Genomic DNA, 17,708 nt, shown 5'->3' on the forward strand with positions numbered 1-17,708 from the left:
AACCTCACAGCTAGCTGCGACGTGTACGCTTCTGTCACGGAGTTTTGGTGTAGTATGTGACATATGCTAAAAAAAAAAAAACTGCGATGGAAATTTTATTGCCTTTTTATTTAAAAAGTAACACTGAAAAATCACATAGCTGTACGGGTTACATGGTCAGTCACATTGGTTTCATCTGGTTTAATAAGAACAATACAGCAGGGTTGAAATCATTGAAATCAATCAAACGCTTTAACAGGTGAGAGGGGTCCTGACCACAAGGATCGTAATACATGATAGGAAAATGCTGCAGGTGTAATCAATTATCCAATCAGCTGTGAGCAGCTTGAAACAGTTATTCTCTTAAATTGGTTTCATACAAGATGTGATCTAAACGGTTTCAACCCAGTCCTGTCGTTAAAAAGAAAAATCAATCAACAATCAATCAATAATTCAACAACTGCAAAAGATACGAGAACTCTGGGTGCAAATTTAATTAACTTTGAACTTCAGTAGGTTGAAGTGGATCTGAGAGCTGAGCATGTTGACCTTGACCTGAAGCTGAAGCATGCAGGAGAACAGGACCAAAAGCTATTGATTACTTTTATATTGGCTTGTTTGCATTGTTAGTACTTCTGAGCCAACACAGGATACAGGCACGCAGCCAACCGGACATGAGGCAAACCGGGCAAAATCCCTGTGGGCTACCGCATCTGTGGGCTGGCCCATCAAGTGATATAATGGCTATAATGCAGTACACTTTATTCAGCTGTTTTCCAGGGACGGTACGTCAGTATGTTTCTGACGGGATACAATAAGTAGCAAAAGAGAACATTTATCGTCCTTAAATTAATAAAAAACTTGCTATTGCACAAATGATGGCCACGAGCCAAAAAGCACAAAAGAAGACAGCAAGGAAAAACATGACAGATGAAGCTTTTGATTTTGGACATTCTTGTGTCGGCTGGTGGAGAAGTCCCGCCTGGTAGGGAAAAAAACAAAAAAACAGAGTTAAACTTTCTCAAGACAAACACGGGGTATAACTGAAAGTCATGAAAAAACAAGATCTGACTCTGTCTCTGTTAGTATGACTTTGATTTGTCTGAATGGAATAAGACAGCTGAAGTCGTCTCAGGCGTTTCGGTGTATGTGTTGACCCGCTCTAGTCTAGCTGGATGGCTACATGTCTCTTTCCTCCAACCTATTCTCACCCAACCCTCGCTCTTTTAACCTGTCCAGTCTGTCTGTTATCTTAAGTATCTTTTTCTCCTACTTTTGTGCTCTACCTCGTCTCCGTTCTGGTCGGTCTCACTGGGCTTCTGACACTCTGTGGCATTGAAACGGAAGAAAAGTCAAATATTCAGTAATGAGCTGTGTCAATATCAGTTTGAGTAAGGACAAAACATACTGCTTTTCAGGATTTGCACCCTGAGACTGTGCCTTTTGAGTAGGACACGTTAACATTCTTCCGTTTACATGGCTGGTCAATTCATTTTTATTAGAAATTAGCATTAGCCAGCTCTGACTTGGTCTCACAGGGCATCAGAAACTTTCTATATTTGGTTATGGTCTGTTGATATTACAATCGCCGCTTCAGCAATTTGTTCATGCATTTTTGACGTCCTACCTCTGTACATGAGCAGGTAGACAGTCCTGGAGCTGCGGAACAATGATTTTGTTATCGTTTGCACAGAACAGCAAAAAGGCTACAACACAGAAGAAACACTTCAGGAGAACGTAGCCTAATATGTCTGAAATTATTGTTAATAAAGGTCAACAAAATGAATTTTAGCAAACTTACTTGTAAGTTCTGGATTTGGCAAACGGCTGATTTTTAACCTGCAGCATTGAACAAAACCAAAGCAAACATTTTACTGCCTGACCTTTCTGTTGATGTGCTTTGAACGTGTACCACCCTAACGGGTTGGATGAAGGTAAAATCCTCCTCACCTTGTGGACGCGAGCATCATCGAACTCATACCAGGTGTTGTCCTGATTGGACAGGATAGTGGCTGTGTAATGTCCACCTCTTAGACTGCCCATGTGATTCACCATCCCGTACAGGCTGTACGTCTTGTTCTACAGTGAAGAGGTCGAACAGTAGCACACTTAATTCAAGCATAGAAAAGTCATTAAAAGTGCACTTACTCAAGTGGTACTCAAGGTCTACTTGAGTACACTTAAGTATACTTGAAAGCGCTGAGTACTTTCTCCAAAAATTATAATTTAAGTATAATATTTTTTTCATCTGGGTTACAGTTGGGTACATGTAAAGATTTTAAAACTAATTTAAAGGAACACACACATATAAATCACATGTTAAAATGGTTTTCCTTGCCTTTAGCTGTAGCAGAAATGGCACATCCACGTAGCAGTCTGATTTGACGTATGACATGGTGCTGTGGTCGAAGTCAAATCTCTTGAGGAGCACAGTCAAAATCTGAGGACATTCCACCATCTCACAGCCCTAAATGACACAAAAGCACCATCAAACACGATGCATATCATTGGATAGTATTATTAAATACTAAATAGAGCATTTTTAATATTATTTTGTATAAAATGTATCAAACGTGGCTTGTGCTTTCATTTTCAGGTCTAGACTCACGCTAGATGCCTCTACGTCCTCATCGCATCCCTTGCAGTACACTTTGGTGCTTCCGGTAATTGTTTTTGTCTGGAAGAACCTCTCGAGGCTCTTTTCCTGTGGAAACACAAATGCGTCAGGAGGCTCACATCACATCAAGACCCTACAATCAAACTCCGAACTCTGGCTGCTTACCACGCTGTAGGTTATACCATGGACATCTTTCAGCGAGAGCGGAAGGGACCAGAACCGATTTGTCTCGTTGTTGATGACATGGCCATTGGAGCATTCTGTCAAGTATGTCAGCTTTCCATAGAAAGCCTTGAGATAGAAATAACACTTAGAGCACAGCATTCTGATTTCCCCTCTATAAATAACACTTCATATGTGCTCACCGCAGAGGCTTGAGGGACGATCCTACGCAAGATCAACCCCAGGCATTCAGCGGCATCACGTTGTTCATACACTGCAAAACGATAAATGAAACTGAATCTGATACAATCATTTAATCCAAGCAGCTCATTACTGTCCAACGTACCATTTCCAATCCCCAGACTCCTTGTGATGTCTTCTGTTTCACATGCGTCTTCTTTCAGGCCTTCAAAGACTTTTCTCAGCTCTTGATCTGTTTGTAACTCTGAATCCAACCTTTATGGAGAGAGCGGTTTGCCCTTATACACTCAAATGAAACACTTTACAATATGCTTCCTGTGAATGTTTTGTTCACATAGTGTATTTGATGAAAGCAGCTCGAACCTCTCATGGAGCTCCGGTGTCATGCAGAGAACTTGCAGCACGCTGTTGAGGTAACATGTGGAGCCCTGATTGTACAGGCCATAGTGCAGCTGAGTCACTGAAAACAAAGAAAAACATTTCAGTGAAATGTCTCAACAACCATCGGATGAATTCTGTAGCTTTCCACCAGCTCAGTCAGCAGGTTGAAGTGGTGACCTAGGGCGGATCCCGGGGACCTTGACGATCCCCTACCTTGTCCTCTTGTGTTATCATGGGGTTAAAATGTAACTTCGTACAGTACTCGTGACTGGCTGAACTTGAAGACTTTCCCATCAGCCTCAGCTGTACTTTTGTCTTGAACTGCAATGCGAATGCTAACATGCTAACCTGCTATGCCACGTTTGCAAACATAGTAAACATTAAAGCTGGCTAACACCAGTATGTCAGCATTGTCGCTGGGAGCGTCTTGCGTTAATATTCAGCTCAAAGTACAGCTGCGTGTGCGTGCAGCCTTACAGAGCTGCTAGCATAGTCAACGTTTCCCTGTAATGAATGAGATGATTTGAGATGACAACCATCTGTTTTATAATACTCTACCTCTTTGTGTCTTGTATGTCCTCTTCGCTTTACCCAGACGAGGTTCTCTGTATGGAGATGCCACATAGTGATCCCTCTTTTTTCTGGAATATGTGGCATCTCCATACAGAGACACTTTCTTTTCATCTCCGCTGCTTTTCACTTCACTCAGTGTTGCACAGTCGTGACTGCTCGTCAGGCTTCTTTCATGGCTTGTTTCACTGACCGACATGTCAATTTTCGTCATTTCTCCTCCACTATAAGGACTGAGTGTCTCCTTCCTCAAATCCATCCTTCTCTCTCCCTCATCCTCTTCACTGTGTCCCATCTGTGGGTCCTCATCAGCAGCAGCTTTTCCTTCTTGTCCTTTCAGTTCTTCCAGACCAGCGTCTTCACCCTGGCGTTCTCCCGCCTCACATGTCAGATCTGCTGTGGCTTTGAAGTGGAAGAAAAAAAGTGATATATTCAATAATTATCTCCATCAGTTTCCATTTAAGTAAGAGGGGGATGTTTTCATTTTCATGATTTACACCCCGAAAAAGTCGATATCTCAACATAAACACAAGTAATGTGGCTTTGGAAAAATATACCTTAGTATTCTTTGATCACTTCATGTGGCTCATCTGTGTATTTCTGCATAATTTATCTAATGATATTAATCACATAGAGCCGATGAATGTGGTTAATTGTACACTGTGATGAATGTGGTTAATTGTACACTGATTCCCTCCACACTGTAAATGCTGCAGACAGGAGTGTTCATGTTCTTATTACCTCTTTGTTCCCGCATGTCTGGCTCATCATCCAGACGTTCGCAGGAGTTTTCCGACTTTTCTCCAGCCTTTACGGGAGCATCATCTGCTTCAGTTTCCTTCAGCTCCTCGAACTTGCCGTTTGTGTTTTCTTGTGCGATGCTGGACTGAGCAGCTTCTTCATGCATCACCACATTTTCTTCCTCATCTCCGCCGGTTTGTACTTGGCTCGGCGTGGCCAACGAGACGTCAGCAGTCAGGTTGATGTCATGCTTTGTTTCGCTGCTTGACGTTTCGCTCATCACTTTCTCGTGTCTTCCGACGCCCTCCTCTCCTCCAGCCTGATGGCTCGATGCCTCTTCCCTTTCCGCCTGGACCTCATCCTCTTCATTCTGTCCTGTGTTCCCCTTCTCTTCGTTATCAGCGTCACTTTCTCCAAGGTTTCTTTTTTGTTCCACATCATCTGGCACCAGTTCATTCAGATGACTGGTTTCATCCTTCCAGCCTTCTGGATTGGTCTCACAGGCTGTCTGACACTCCATGGCTTTGAAGCAAAGAGAAAATATGATAATATATCAATTTAATCAGAGCATCTTTAATTTACTTCTCATATGTGACTTTTTTATTGATCGGTCCTGGCTATTTTAGTGTTTTCTTTACTATTCATTACTGCCCAACTTAAAATCTCTTATCTCCAGACTCTCTGAGCAAAGAAAAGCACAGTGTCATTGCACCATCTGTGTTCATGTTAAGTCATTATTCCTGAAATGGTAGCCTATCATTTTTTTTATAGTCTATAGTATATTTACAGTATATGTTTTATCTCAGGGAATAGAGTAACACTTGATTGCTCCATGTCCATGTTCGCTAATTCAACTGTATGATCATATATCAGCAGATAACCCCCTCCCCACCACCAACAACAGTTTACCACCACCAGTAATTTCAAAGTTACCTGTTTCATGTTGTTCCTGTCGCTCACCTCCAGCGTCTGTCGGACCATCTGAGGTGGTCACACGGGGTTTCTTAGCAGCTGCACGTTTGAAGAAAACATCATTTATTCAGTCATGCATTTTGCAAAAATCTGTTCATATCAAAGTACGCAACAGTAAATCAACAGAGGTTTATCGCATGGATGTTTAACCTAAGGTCAAACCATATATCAACCCAAAGCTCAACATCAGGCCTACTTCATTCAACATCATCTGCTTTTTTATTACCTAAATGTTCCTCCTCATCTGCGTTTGTCCCATTGTCATGACGTCCTTTACTGGGCTTGGGAGAGGCATGTTCTTCCATCTCAGCTGCTGACAACTTGTTGCTTTTCAAGTCTGATGCTGAAATGGACAGTACATTGATTTTTTTTACAAATATGCTCCAGTGCCTTCAAATGTCTGCTCATCATTTCACACACTCGCACAATTTTTGCAAATTTTCACCTTTATGTCACGAGCTGTCCCTCTGACTGAAGCATTTTCCCTATAAAGTGATCTATTTCATCCTCCATGCACATTTCTATGACTCCTCTCTTCTGTTCAGCATCCAGCCAAACAAGCAAAACGTGCAAACAATCAGAGCACCACCCACCCAGTGGAGAAGCATTAGTAGATTTGGAGGAACAGGATGTTTATTTTGCTCCTTTCCTGTCAAATGTTTTGGCCTTCACAAGTTATGCAGAAATGTATTTATTAATTTTTAAATCAGTAAACTCAGCTGCTCACAAATGCAGAAACGTATTCACCAAAGAAGTACAGGAGAAACTTATTGTTAAATTAATTCTGTATGATGATCAAGCATCGCGTGACTGTGTGAAACGATATATTAAATTAGTACGAGGAGAGATCGTTTCTGCATACTTGCGGGATAGATAAGTTAATGACCTGATAAATGCAACGCGCCTCTGTACCTATAGGCCGCCCATCAAATAAGGAAAACGCTACATTAACACTGCAGCTCCTTTATATGTCGTTGTACATAAAGCAAATGACAGTGAAAAGTGAATATTCAACACAAAGGTGCATATTCGAGGCTATTTTGCAGCGTAAGTCAAAAAGGAGAGCGAGAGAGAGATCATGCTCACCGTCTGCTGGCGACCACGTTGGCTGTTGCGATCAGCGAGTGCAGCCTGCAAAACACTTTTACTTTCGAGTGTTCGCCCCCTCACTCAGCACCGCGGTGCTGTTACACAGCCAAAAAGCTGGAAAACCCCTGGACCCCTGGACTCGGGACTGATCCAACACTTTAAACACCTTAAATGTATTTCTTAAAGTCAGCTCTTGTGTTTCTTTCTGTATCTCTCCTTCCTGTTTCTGCATCAGTCATCAAGTGTGTTATCATGTACTGAAAAGTGAATTGTCACTACTCATGCGCCAGATGCACTGCAGCTTGCTTGGTAAAGGTGGGTGTGCTTTAGATGTTAAACTACACAACGTGCAATCATTTATTTGCATTAATAGCTATTATTTCATATTTCTTGGTTTCAAGTCACCTGCCCAGCTGTGCAATTCTTGATTGGAGGTCTGATAGTCTAAATGGATTTTTTAGGGTGGCAATTAAGTGATTATACGTCATATCCTGGAATAAATCATCGGACTAAACATCCAAAAGCACTTTCTCTATCAGCAAAAATCAGACCATCATGAGGCATCAGGCTGCAGTGGGTCTTCACATGGGTCTCAGATTTCTCCTGGTACCACAACCCACCCCCACCCCCCTCCTCCTCCCCCGCCCGTCCCAGAGTGAGCCTTACAGCGAAGTCATGTGATTTTCGAGAAGCCACAAGGAACAGAAATGTTTTTCACTCTATCCACTCTCTTTCTCTTTCACCTTCACTCTCTGCCGGTAACCCCCTAGCGTTCAGATTGTTCGAGCGCGGTTGCCATGCAACGGTGAGACCACCGCGCCCTTGCACGAAATCACGTGATTTTTCAGAAGCCGGCCAGTGTGGATGTATGCAGGTGCAGGTTCTTTTCCGTTTTGCACTTTGTAGACGGTCCCTGCGCACGCGCTTTATAGCAGCCACGCGCGTTGCACTCAGCTTCATTCGCCCTCGCGCGGAAGACGCCTCACTTTGAGTCAAACTCGGCGGTGGCTCATTGTCCGCCCTGCTGCGGTTAGAAAGAGGCGTCGTTCGTGTTTTAACAACGTTCGGTTCATGATTATTGATCCGAAGTCTGAAACGTCGCGTTACAGATTTAAGTATTTTCGTCGCACGCAGAGCCAAAAACAGCGAAAATGAACATTGAAACAATCATGCAGCGGGTAATTTCTTTTTACGGCTTGTCATCAAATCCAGTCAAGATTCCCAGCAATGAGACAACCGAGCAGAGGAGCAACATCCCACAACTGACCGACAACCAAGGCGAAAAGTGTTACGACCCTCAAGACAAAACACTTAAATTCGTCGATGAAGATGATTGTTTAGACTGTAAGTCAGACCTACTTAAAAAATATATCACTGCGAAGCGGAGAAGGTTGTGCTGTCTGATTTATTTTTTACATAGCCGACTTTGAAATGTGTAGGTTCTTCTTTTCTTTATCTCTTCCTGTTTGTCTTTGTCTCTTAGTTTATTTAGAGGGCTTCCGCTCTAAGAAGGCAAAGATGTCCTGCGGTCACCCCGTCACTCCGATGTCTCTCACCGCCTGGTGCCGCAAGCAGCTGAAAGAGGTGCGCCCCTGACGCGCCGCTCCCAACGCAGAGCGGCAGCTTGTTTTAAGACAATAGTCGTTTCATAGTGAACATAGAATGAGACTCTTCAGGTGATGGAAGAAAATAAGTTTCATGTAGCATTGAGAAAAATGAGTTGGGGTAAATCAAACGTTTTACATCTGAGTGTGCAGGCTTGAACTTGAAATAGATGCTCTCTAATGTCTTGCTTTTTAATATTTAAGGGTCGCTGCCGATTTGAGTGTGGCCAAACCGGCTGTAACGCTTTGTGGCCTTATTGGGAAGTTCGCAAAATGGCTCTTCTCACCCCGGATGAAAGGGAGTACTTTGAAAAGACAATGTTCACTAACGCTGCCAAGGATTACTTGAATGTGAAAGAGGTAAGTACCTCAGTTGCAAAGTATTGATGATGAGCGTGCAGATACAGATGTGACTTTAAAAAGCATCTCATTCTGTTTTTTTTTTTTTTGTTTGTTTGTTTGTTTGTTTGTTTCATGTATCTCCACTTTCCAGTGTCCTGGCTGCAAGTCTCGTGTGGTGCGAGCTGACCTCGATGACCTGAGCGTCAGGTGCACAGTGTGCACAGCTCGACGGGGAAGCGCTTATCTATTCTGCTGGCAGTGTGTGAGGCAGTGGAAAGGTCGCGTTCCACGTTCAGACCGCTGTGAGAACGACGACTGCACCAATGTGGTCCTACAAAGACTGAAAAACTGTTCGTATGTCAAGTTTAACGATGTGAAGGAAGTCCCCAACTGTCCCTGCGCCCGTGTCTGTCCCACCTGTGGTTTGCTTGTTGAGCACAACGGAACTCTTTGTAAAAACATCACGTGTCCACGGTGTAAGAAGGAGTTCTGCTTTGTGTGCCTGCAGATCACTACTGATTGCAAGAGGCAAACGCCATATTCATATTACGGACCTTGCGTCCGTGGCGTGGCACAGAGGCAGACCTCCATACCTCCGTATCGCAAGTGAAGATTTCAGGTTTATGTTGAAAGATCAGTTTTTATTTTGGTAATTTCTGGTCATCAGTATTTCTTTTTCTTATTTTGTTCTTGGTTTCGGCTCCTGCATTCTGTTGGCTGTCGGTTTAGTTTGTTTTTTCTTGTTTTTTTCTTCAGCAATTTAAATATTTACAGAGACAATGTATACTACTTATCAGCATGTTGAAACTTGATCTGTTTCTGTAAGAATCATTTAGCTGCGTTTTGCTTTAGCTTCTTAAACATTATCTCATTTATATTGTAGGAAATTATTTTGATCTCTATAAAACCTTTACTAAAGTTCACGTGTCATTGTTTTATTGGTATTTTTTTCTGATCATTTGTTTGTTGTCGTCAATATTGTTAATTTTCCTGTGAAACAAAGATCAATAAAAGTGCTGCTCTGGGCAGTCAGGAAATGTTTCGATGTGAAGTTTTTTTTAAAGTGTGCATACTGGGGCTGTATTTGGCAGCAAAGCCCTGCTTGCCTCACGATAGAAGCAGGAAATGTATTGATATCCGCTGAAAGAGAAGCATGTCAGGGTGACAGATATAACTGTAAATGACCTAAATGGTGACGTTTGTTCAGTTTATTAATGTTTTCTTGTGATCTTTGTTGATTTGTCTCATTTGGTTAAGTTCTAAAATTGGTGCTTTTATTCTGAAGGCGGAATGCGGTAGGAAGCCCAAAAGACGTATATGACGGTAAACATGTACAAGTGCTTCTTCCAAATGAGGGAAAACGTCACGCTTTTGTTTACTTAGCACCTGGTTGAAAAAGGGCACAAGGTTTGTCTGTGTTTGTGTCATTTGTGTGCAACTTGAGTCACGTTATAATGCCTTTTCTGAGAAGTTGTTTAGAGTTTATATTGAGTAGGCTCGTATGTGTAGGCTAGCTAAATTGCTATATTAGCCATGATACATTGAGATTTGTTGTCATTGCTATTCTTTGGTTGAATCTGGTGATATATGCTTGCTTACATCATAGTACTCTATTGGAGATTGTCAGTAATTGTGAAGAACATGTTAAAAAAAGGGTCATATGATTTTACTTAAACAGCAAGGTTAATTCATTTTTCAGATTTCAGCTTTAAATTAAAGTAAAATGCATTTGAATTGTGGTTAAATATTGGAAGATTGTAAGGCTCAAAGGGACAGAAGTAAGACATTTATATTTTAAAATCAGAATGGTAAAGTATTTTTCTGTTGTGTTTATTTACTTCCTAGCTCTTCCTAGTTCAGAACAAGTATTGGAGCAACAGTTATAAATAAAGATGTTGTGAACCATCAGTTGGAGAGTAAGACCATCATTCAACCGGGGATGCTACAATAACCTCCTGGCATCTTTGTACTGCAGATCTAGAAAGACTGCTTTTCACACAGAATGATGTTTGATTTTCATTTTAATGCAGGCAGATCACTTTTACATTCAAGTCATTAAAAATGTCCAAGGGGGAAAAATAGCACATCATTGAGGGCCTTTTCTCCAGCCCCCGTCAGATCAGAGACCACCCGGCATCAGCAGCATTGTATGAATGGTGGACATGTGTACTATCTGACAGGATGACAACGTGCTCCAGTCCTCCAGTTCTTCCCCTCCGAACTCCACCTTGATCCCAGTATCTAGAAGCAAACACGAACAGCGACAGAGCAAGGTTCGATTATTTACCAGCTGCATGGAAAGCTATAAAGCACCAGAGTGTTTTCAAATGCACAGCCGCTTCCCCGAATCTGATATAATTCGATTTGATTTTTTTTTTTTTAATTAAAGACATAAAAATAATAACCTACTCCTGGAAACGCTCTCAAACAAAATTTTAAAATGTTCAAACAGGACCACAAAAAAGTCTTTGATGGAGATAATTAAAAAAAAACGTACTTATCGTGAATTCTTGAATAATTTTCTTTTTTAATTGCTCTACTGTGATCTTCCCCATCTCTTCTTCACTGGAGCACAGGTCGATGATCTTTATGTCTCCAGTGGGTCCAACGACTTTGACTTGGATTTTCATTTCGTCGCTCAGGCTGTGCAGGGAGGACTGCAGCAACCTCAGTCTCGCATCTATTGAAAGCGAAACTGCAGTTCACAGATGTATAAACCGTCTCTGCTGGGCGGGGGGGGGTTTCACGTCTGAATCACGTGACTTCACTTCATAGAAATGTACAGAGGAAGAAACAGAAAACCCTCATAGTCAACAGTGAATATTTATCAAGTATGACTTCTTTCGTTTTACACATAGCGCCTCTTCTGGTTTTGTGTCATAACTACAAGTCTCTCAGACTGATCATGATCATGTATAGTTTCTCTCTATATTTGTTAGTCAAGACGAAAACGTCCCTGGGTGGGCTCGAACCACCAACCTTTCGGTTAACAGCCGAACGCGCTAACCGATTGCGCCACAGAGACTTCTTCAAGGGCTAATATAGGGGGCGTGGCCTCGATCTCGAAGCCCCACCCATCTGCTTTTGCAATTGGTTAAGAAGTCGGACTAGGCTATAACGCTGAAACCTTAATCATGGCACTTATAATTGAGTATTTATGGGCAGAAAACAGTTAATTTCACACCACAGTGTAGTTATAAGCAGATATATTAGGTTTTTATTAATGTATTTGGTCCATCCGGGAAGCAACAGGTAACTTCTCTTTACAACAGTGCTGTCACAATATATATATATATATATATATAGATAGATAGATAGATAGATAGATAGATAGATAGATAGATAGATAGATAGATATACTTTATTTATCCCAAGCTGGGAAACTGCAGTGCAGCAGCAGCATTACACACAACGAAATAAGTGAAAAATTCTGAAATAAGACTATAAAGAGCAAACTATACATAATAAAATATCAAAATAGCGAGCAGTAAAAAGATTATATACATAATAATAAACTAGCAAAATAGTAAACAGTAGTAATGAAAAAGTATTGCACAAAAAAGAATATCTACATATATATACAACCCTGTTTCCAAAAAAACTGGCACAGTCTGCAAAATGTGAATAGGAACAGAAAATGATTTGCAAAACACTGAAACCCAAATTAATGGAAAATAGCACAAAGACAACATATGATGATTCTGATACTGAGAAATTGAACTGTTTGTTAACGTTATATCCTCATTCAGAATTTGATGCCAGCAACACATTCCAAAAAGGTTGCAGCACTTTCATGTTTTTTAAATGGGGAGATCGATTGTCATTTTGAAAGTAAAATGTTCCGTGTCTCCTTTGTCATATTTTACGTTTCATAACACGCAAAACATTTTCATTGAGTGAAATGTCAGGACTGCAGGCAGACCAGGTAAGCAGCTGGAATCTTTTGCCACTGAGCCATGCTGTTGGAATATGTGCAGAATGTGTTTTGGCATTGTCCTGCTGAAGTAGGCAAGGCCTTGCCTGAAAAAGACGTCATGTACTTGGCAGCATATGTTCCTCAAAATCTTGTACATATCATTCAGCATGAGCTGTGTTCTCACACGATGGTTTTTGGGAGTGTCCCTGAGTCTAGGCAGTGATGTCCACTGCAGAATCATTTCTGTTTTTAGTGCAGTGTTGTCTGAGGAACCAAAAATTTTCAGCTTTGACCCTTGCTTACAGAGATTTCTTTTGATTATCTGTTCTGTAGACAATGAATTCCCCAAATTAACAACAATTTTACATTAGGAACCATTGTTAAATTGTTGCACTATTTGCCTGTGAAGTCTATCACAGAGTGGTGAGCCCCTCCCCATTTTTACTGCACAAAGACTGAGCCGTTCTGGGAGGCTCTTATCATACCTACCCTGTGACTCACCTGTTGCCAGTTAACCTGATTAACTGTGAGATCCTCCACCAGCTGTTTTCGTTCAGCATTTCACAACTATTCCAGTCTTTCGCAGCTACTGTCCCAAATGTTTTGAAATGTGTTGCCGCCATCAAATTAATTTTTAAAAAACAATTACATTTCTGAGTTTTATTGTTTGTTTCATATTTATCACATGTTGTCTTTACACTATTTTCAATTAAATATGTTAATAATCACATTCTGTTTACACTTTACACAGCATCCAAACTTTTTTGGAAACAAGGTTGTATTTGATATTTATTCCTGTAACCATCACCTCTGATAATGGACACCACTTTATTGATTTACATAAGGTCACTTGTTCAGTTGGGATGAAAATGTCCTTAGTGGGATTGAACTGCCAACCTGTACTCAGTACTCTTAAACATAGGCAGGGCTGTGATCAGGCCTTTAGGGTTAGCACCCTTCACTTTTCCAGGAGTTGGAAAACTACACCACAAGACTTTTTTGGGTCTTGAAAAAGGAGCAGCCTTCACAGCACCGACATGCACTGTGACAGTAACGTTATGCAATGACAGCAATGCCGATATAGCATTTGTCATATAGTGCAATAGCGTATTTCTTATGAGCATGTTGAAACTTGATCTGTTTCTGCAAGAATCATTTAGCTGCATTTTGCTTTAGCTTCTTAAACATTATCTCATTTATATTGTAGGAAATTACTTTGATCTCTATAAAACCTTTACTCAATCTGTTAAGTTCACGTGTCATTGTTTTATTGGGATTTTTTTCTGATCATTTGTTTGTTGTTGTCAACATTGTTAATTTTCCTGTAAAACAAAGAGTCCTGGGCAGTCAGGAAATGTTTCGATGTGACGGGTTTTTTTTAAAGTGTGCATACTGGGGCTGCATTTGGCAGCAAAGCCCTGCTTGCCTCACGATAGAAGCAGGAAATGTATTGATATCCGCTGAAAGAGAAGCATGTCAGGGTGACAGATATAACCTACTGGCATCTTTGTACTGCAGAGCTAGAAAGACTGCTTTTCACACAGAATGATGTTTGATTTTCATTTTAATGCAGGCAGAAGAGATTTCACTTTTACATTCAAGTCATTAATAATGTCCAAGGTGGAAAAAATAGCACATCATTGAGGGTCTTTTCTCCGGCCTCCGTCAGATCAGAGATCACACGGCAACAGCATTATTACATGAATGACGGACATGTGTTGGATCTGACAGGATGACAATGTCCTCGAGTCCTCCAGTACTTCCCCTCCATACGCCACCCTGATCCCAGTATCTAGAAGCAAACACAAACAGAGCAAGGTTCGATTATTTACCAGCTGCATGGACAGTTATAAAGCACCAGAGTGTTTTCAAATGCACAGCCGCTTCCCCAAATCTGATATAATTCGATTAGATTTTTTCTTTTAATAAAGACATAAAAATAATAACCTGCTCCTGGAAACGCTCTCCAACAAAACTATGTGAAAATGTAAAAGACAAACAGGACCACAACAAAGTCTTTGATGGAGATAATTTAAAAAAAAACGTACTTATCATGAATTCTTGAATAATTTTCTTTTTTAATTGCTCTACTGTGATCTTCCCCATCTCTTCTTCACTGGAGCACAGGTCAATGATCTTTACGTCTCCAGTGGGTCCAATGACTTTGACCTGGATTTTCATTTTGTCGCTCAGGCTGTGCAGGGAGGACTGCAGCAACCTCAGTCTTGCATCAATTGAAAGCGAAACTGCAGTTTACGGATACATAAACTGTCTCTTCTGGGTGGAGGGGTTTTCACGTCTGAATCACGTGACTTCACTTCACAGAAATGTACAGCGGAAGAAACAGAAAACCCTCACAGTCATGTCATTTAGGCTAATTTGAGTGGGTACCTATGAGCCTACATTTGGTCAAGATAGGCAGCAATTTTAAAAAAGAACTGGAGAAGAGTCACTGGAGGCTACATTTATCAAGTATGACTTCTTTCGTTTTACACATAGCGTCTCTTCTTGTTATGTGTCATAGCTACAAGTCTCTCAGACTGGTTATCTCTATATTTGTCAGTCAAGACAAAAACGTCCCTGGGTGCGTTGCAAAAGCAGCTGCCTCTAAAGCTGCTCAATGCTCCACTATGTTCAGCGGCTCTTTGATAACATGTTCACTGACAAGAGCTGCCTGCTCTAACACTATGCTTTCAGTAATCTGTACTTAACCCACACCTACATTGATCTAAACTCCAAATCTGTGTTTCACTGCAGTCAGTACTCTTCAAAGTTGGCAGGGCTCTTATCGGGCCTTCAGGGTTAGCACCCTTCACTTTTCAGCAGTTGGACAACTACACCACAAGACTTTTTTAGGGTCTTGAGGAGAAGCAGCCTTCACAGCATAGCTGCCTGAAAAGATCAAGTCTGTAGTGTTGCAACAGCACTGTTGTAGTGAGAAGTTTCGGTTTACATGATGGACCAGATACAGTAATAGATGCTTCATATATCTGCTTACAACTATACTGTGGTGTATTTTCTGATAATGGACAGCAGTTTAACACAATACATTTAGCAACCACATCAGCTAACATGAACCACCAACCTTTCGGTAAACAGCCGAACGCGCTAACCGATTGCGCCACAGAGACTCCTTTTGTGTGGAAAATAGGGGGTGTGGGCTCGATCTTCAAGCCCCACCCGCCCAGATTTGCTTTTTCGTAGAAGTCAGACTGAGAAATAAGGCAGATGCTTCCATCATGGCATTTTGACCTGAACATTCATGTGCAGAAAACTCAATTTTAAATACCATGATCGAAATTGAAGCTTGCAAAAGCAGCTGGCTTTTAAGCTGCTCAATGCTCCACTATGTTCAGCAGCTCTTTGCTAACGTGTTCACCGACAAGAGCTGCCTGCTCTAACACTACACTTTTAGTAACCAGTACTTAACCCACACCAGCATTTATCTAAACTCCACATCTGTTTTTCACTGCAGTCAGTACTCTTAAATGTATGCAGGGCTCTTATCGGGCCTTCAGGGTTAGCACCCTTGACTTTTCCAGCAGTTGGCCATTTACACCTCAAGATTTTTTAGGGTCTTGAGGAGAAGCAGCCTTCATAGCATAGCTGCCTGAAAAGATCAAACCTGTATTATTGCGACAGCACTGTAGTAGGGAGAAGTTTCGGTGTATGTTGATGGACCAGATAGAGTAATAGATACTTCATATATCCACTTACAACTATACTGTTTCTGATAATGGACAACAATTACCTTTAGCAAGCACATCAGCTAATATGAAAGCATCCCGTCCCTGGGTGGGCTTGAACCACCAACCTTTCGGTTAACAGCCGAACGCGCTAACCAATTGCACCACAGAGACTCCTTTTGTGTGAAAAACAGGGGGTGTGGGCTCGATCTTCAAGCCCCACCCACCCGTATTTGCTGTTTCGTAGAAGTCAGACTGAGAAATAAGGCAGATGCTTCCATCATGGCATTTTGAACTGAACATTCATGTGCAGAAAACTCAATTTTAAAGACCATGATGGAAATTGAAGCTTGCAAAAGCAGCTGGCTTTTAAGCTGCTCAATGCTCCACTATGTTCAGCAGCTCTTTGCTAACGTGTTCACCGACAAGAGCTGCCTGCTCTAACACTACACTTTTAGTAACCAGTACTTAACACCAGCATTTATCTAAACTCCAAATCTGTTTTTCACTGCAGTCAGTACTCTTAAATGTATGCAGGGCTCTTATCGGGCCTTCAGGGTTAGCACCCTTGACTTTTCCAGCAGTTGGCCAATTACACCTCAAGATTTTTTAGGGTCTTGAGGAGAAGCAGCCTTCACAGCATAGCTGCCTGAATTATTGCGACAGCACTGTTGTAGGGAGAAGTTTCGGTGTATGTTGATGGACCAGATAGAGTAATAGATACTTCATATATCTGCTTACAACTATACTGTTTCTGATAATGGACAATTACCATTAGCAAGCACATCAGCTAATATGAAAGCATCCCGTCCCTGAGTGGGCTTGAACCACCAACCTTTCGGTTAACAGCCGAACGCGCTAACCAATTGCGCCACAGAGACTCCTTTTGTGTGAAAAATAGGGGGTGTGGCCATGATCTTCAAGCCCCACCCACCCGTATTTGCTGTTTCGTAGAAGTCAGACTGAGAAATAAGGCAGATGCTTCCATCATGGCATTTTGAACTGAACATTCATGTGCAGAAAACTCAATTTTAAAGACCATGATGGAAATTGAAGCTTGCAAAAGCAGCTGGCTTTTAAGCTGCTCAATGCTCCACTATGTTCAGCAGCTCTTTGCTAACGTGTTCACCGACAAGAGCTGCCTGCTCTAACACTACACTTTTAGTAACCAGTACTTAACACCAGCATTTATCTAAACTCCAAATCTGTTTTTCACTGCAGTCAGTACTCTTAAATGTATGCAGGGCTCTTATCGGGCCTTCAGGGTTAGCACCCTTGACTTTTCCAGCAGTTGGCCAATTACACCTCAAGATTTTTTAGGGTCTTGAGGAGAAGCAGCCTTCACAGCATAGCTGCCTGAATTATTGCGACAGCACTGTTGTAGGGAGAAGTTTCGGTGTATGTTGATGGACCAGATAGAGTAATAGATACTTCATATATCTGCTTAC

At 41.5% G+C, this 17,708-nt stretch overlaps 2 protein-coding genes, 2 long non-coding RNA genes and 3 other non-coding genes across 9 annotated transcripts; 1 reads left to right on the plus strand and 6 right to left on the minus strand.

The window, feature by feature from the left end:
- Positions 1 to 89: 89 nt before the first annotated feature.
- On the minus strand, positions 90 to 6,962 carry LOC121626473 (ubiquitin carboxyl-terminal hydrolase 33-like). Of its 3 annotated transcripts, none has more exons than XM_041965006.1 (16): positions 6,710 to 6,962; positions 5,850 to 5,966; positions 5,585 to 5,662; positions 4,652 to 5,173; positions 3,899 to 4,312; positions 3,323 to 3,419; positions 3,105 to 3,214; positions 2,962 to 3,032; positions 2,762 to 2,887; positions 2,588 to 2,683; positions 2,318 to 2,446; positions 1,930 to 2,058; positions 1,781 to 1,818; positions 1,607 to 1,638; positions 1,253 to 1,306; positions 90 to 961 (listed from the first exon to the last, which is right to left on the minus strand). In XM_041965006.1, exons 2-16 carry the CDS (start codon positions 5,926 to 5,928, stop codon positions 741 to 743), a joined length of 2,196 nt encoding a protein of 731 aa, XP_041820940.1. In that variant the 5' UTR covers positions 5,929 to 5,966; positions 6,710 to 6,962; the 3' UTR covers positions 90 to 740. The 3 variants fall into 3 exon arrangements, with proteins under 3 accessions (XP_041820940.1, XP_041820942.1, XP_041820941.1); XM_041965008.1 differs by having other exon boundaries at positions 1,266 to 1,306; positions 6,710 to 6,961; XM_041965007.1 differs by lacking the exon at positions 1,253 to 1,306 and having other exon boundaries at positions 6,710 to 6,961.
- Positions 6,963 to 7,604: 642 nt separating this feature from the next.
- On the plus strand, positions 7,605 to 9,690 carry LOC121626515 (probable E3 ubiquitin-protein ligase ARI7). The gene is made up of 4 exons (XM_041965082.1): positions 7,605 to 8,056; positions 8,196 to 8,296; positions 8,521 to 8,676; positions 8,810 to 9,690. Exons 1-4 carry the CDS (start codon positions 7,864 to 7,866, stop codon positions 9,266 to 9,268), a joined length of 909 nt encoding a protein of 302 aa, XP_041821016.1. The 5' UTR covers positions 7,605 to 7,863; the 3' UTR covers positions 9,269 to 9,690.
- A 971-nt stretch (positions 9,691 to 10,661) lies between these two features.
- On the minus strand, positions 10,662 to 11,456 carry LOC121626516. Its single transcript, XR_006007957.1, has 2 exons — positions 11,156 to 11,456; positions 10,662 to 10,899 (listed from the first exon to the last, which is right to left on the minus strand). It is a non-coding gene; the product is annotated as an uncharacterized LOC121626516 (long non-coding RNA).
- Positions 11,457 to 11,609: 153 nt separating this feature from the next.
- On the minus strand, positions 11,610 to 11,683 carry trnan-guu. Its single transcript has one exon. It is a non-coding gene; the product is annotated as a tRNA-Asn (tRNA).
- A 2,437-nt stretch (positions 11,684 to 14,120) lies between these two features.
- On the minus strand, positions 14,121 to 14,796 carry LOC121626876. Its single transcript, XR_006007981.1, has 2 exons — positions 14,623 to 14,796; positions 14,121 to 14,366 (listed from the first exon to the last, which is right to left on the minus strand). It is a non-coding gene; the product is annotated as an uncharacterized LOC121626876 (long non-coding RNA).
- A 1,564-nt stretch (positions 14,797 to 16,360) lies between these two features.
- Positions 16,361 to 16,434, minus strand: trnan-guu. The gene has a single exon. It is a non-coding gene; the product is annotated as a tRNA-Asn (tRNA).
- Positions 16,435 to 17,067: 633 nt separating this feature from the next.
- On the minus strand, positions 17,068 to 17,141 carry trnan-guu. The gene has a single exon. It is a non-coding gene; the product is annotated as a tRNA-Asn (tRNA).
- Between the last annotated feature and the right edge of the window lie 567 nt (positions 17,142 to 17,708).

This window comes from Chelmon rostratus, chromosome 23, assembly GCF_017976325.1.
Source record: "Chelmon rostratus isolate fCheRos1 chromosome 23, fCheRos1.pri, whole genome shotgun sequence".
Lineage (NCBI taxonomy): Eukaryota > Metazoa > Chordata > Actinopteri > Chaetodontiformes > Chaetodontidae > Chelmon > Chelmon rostratus.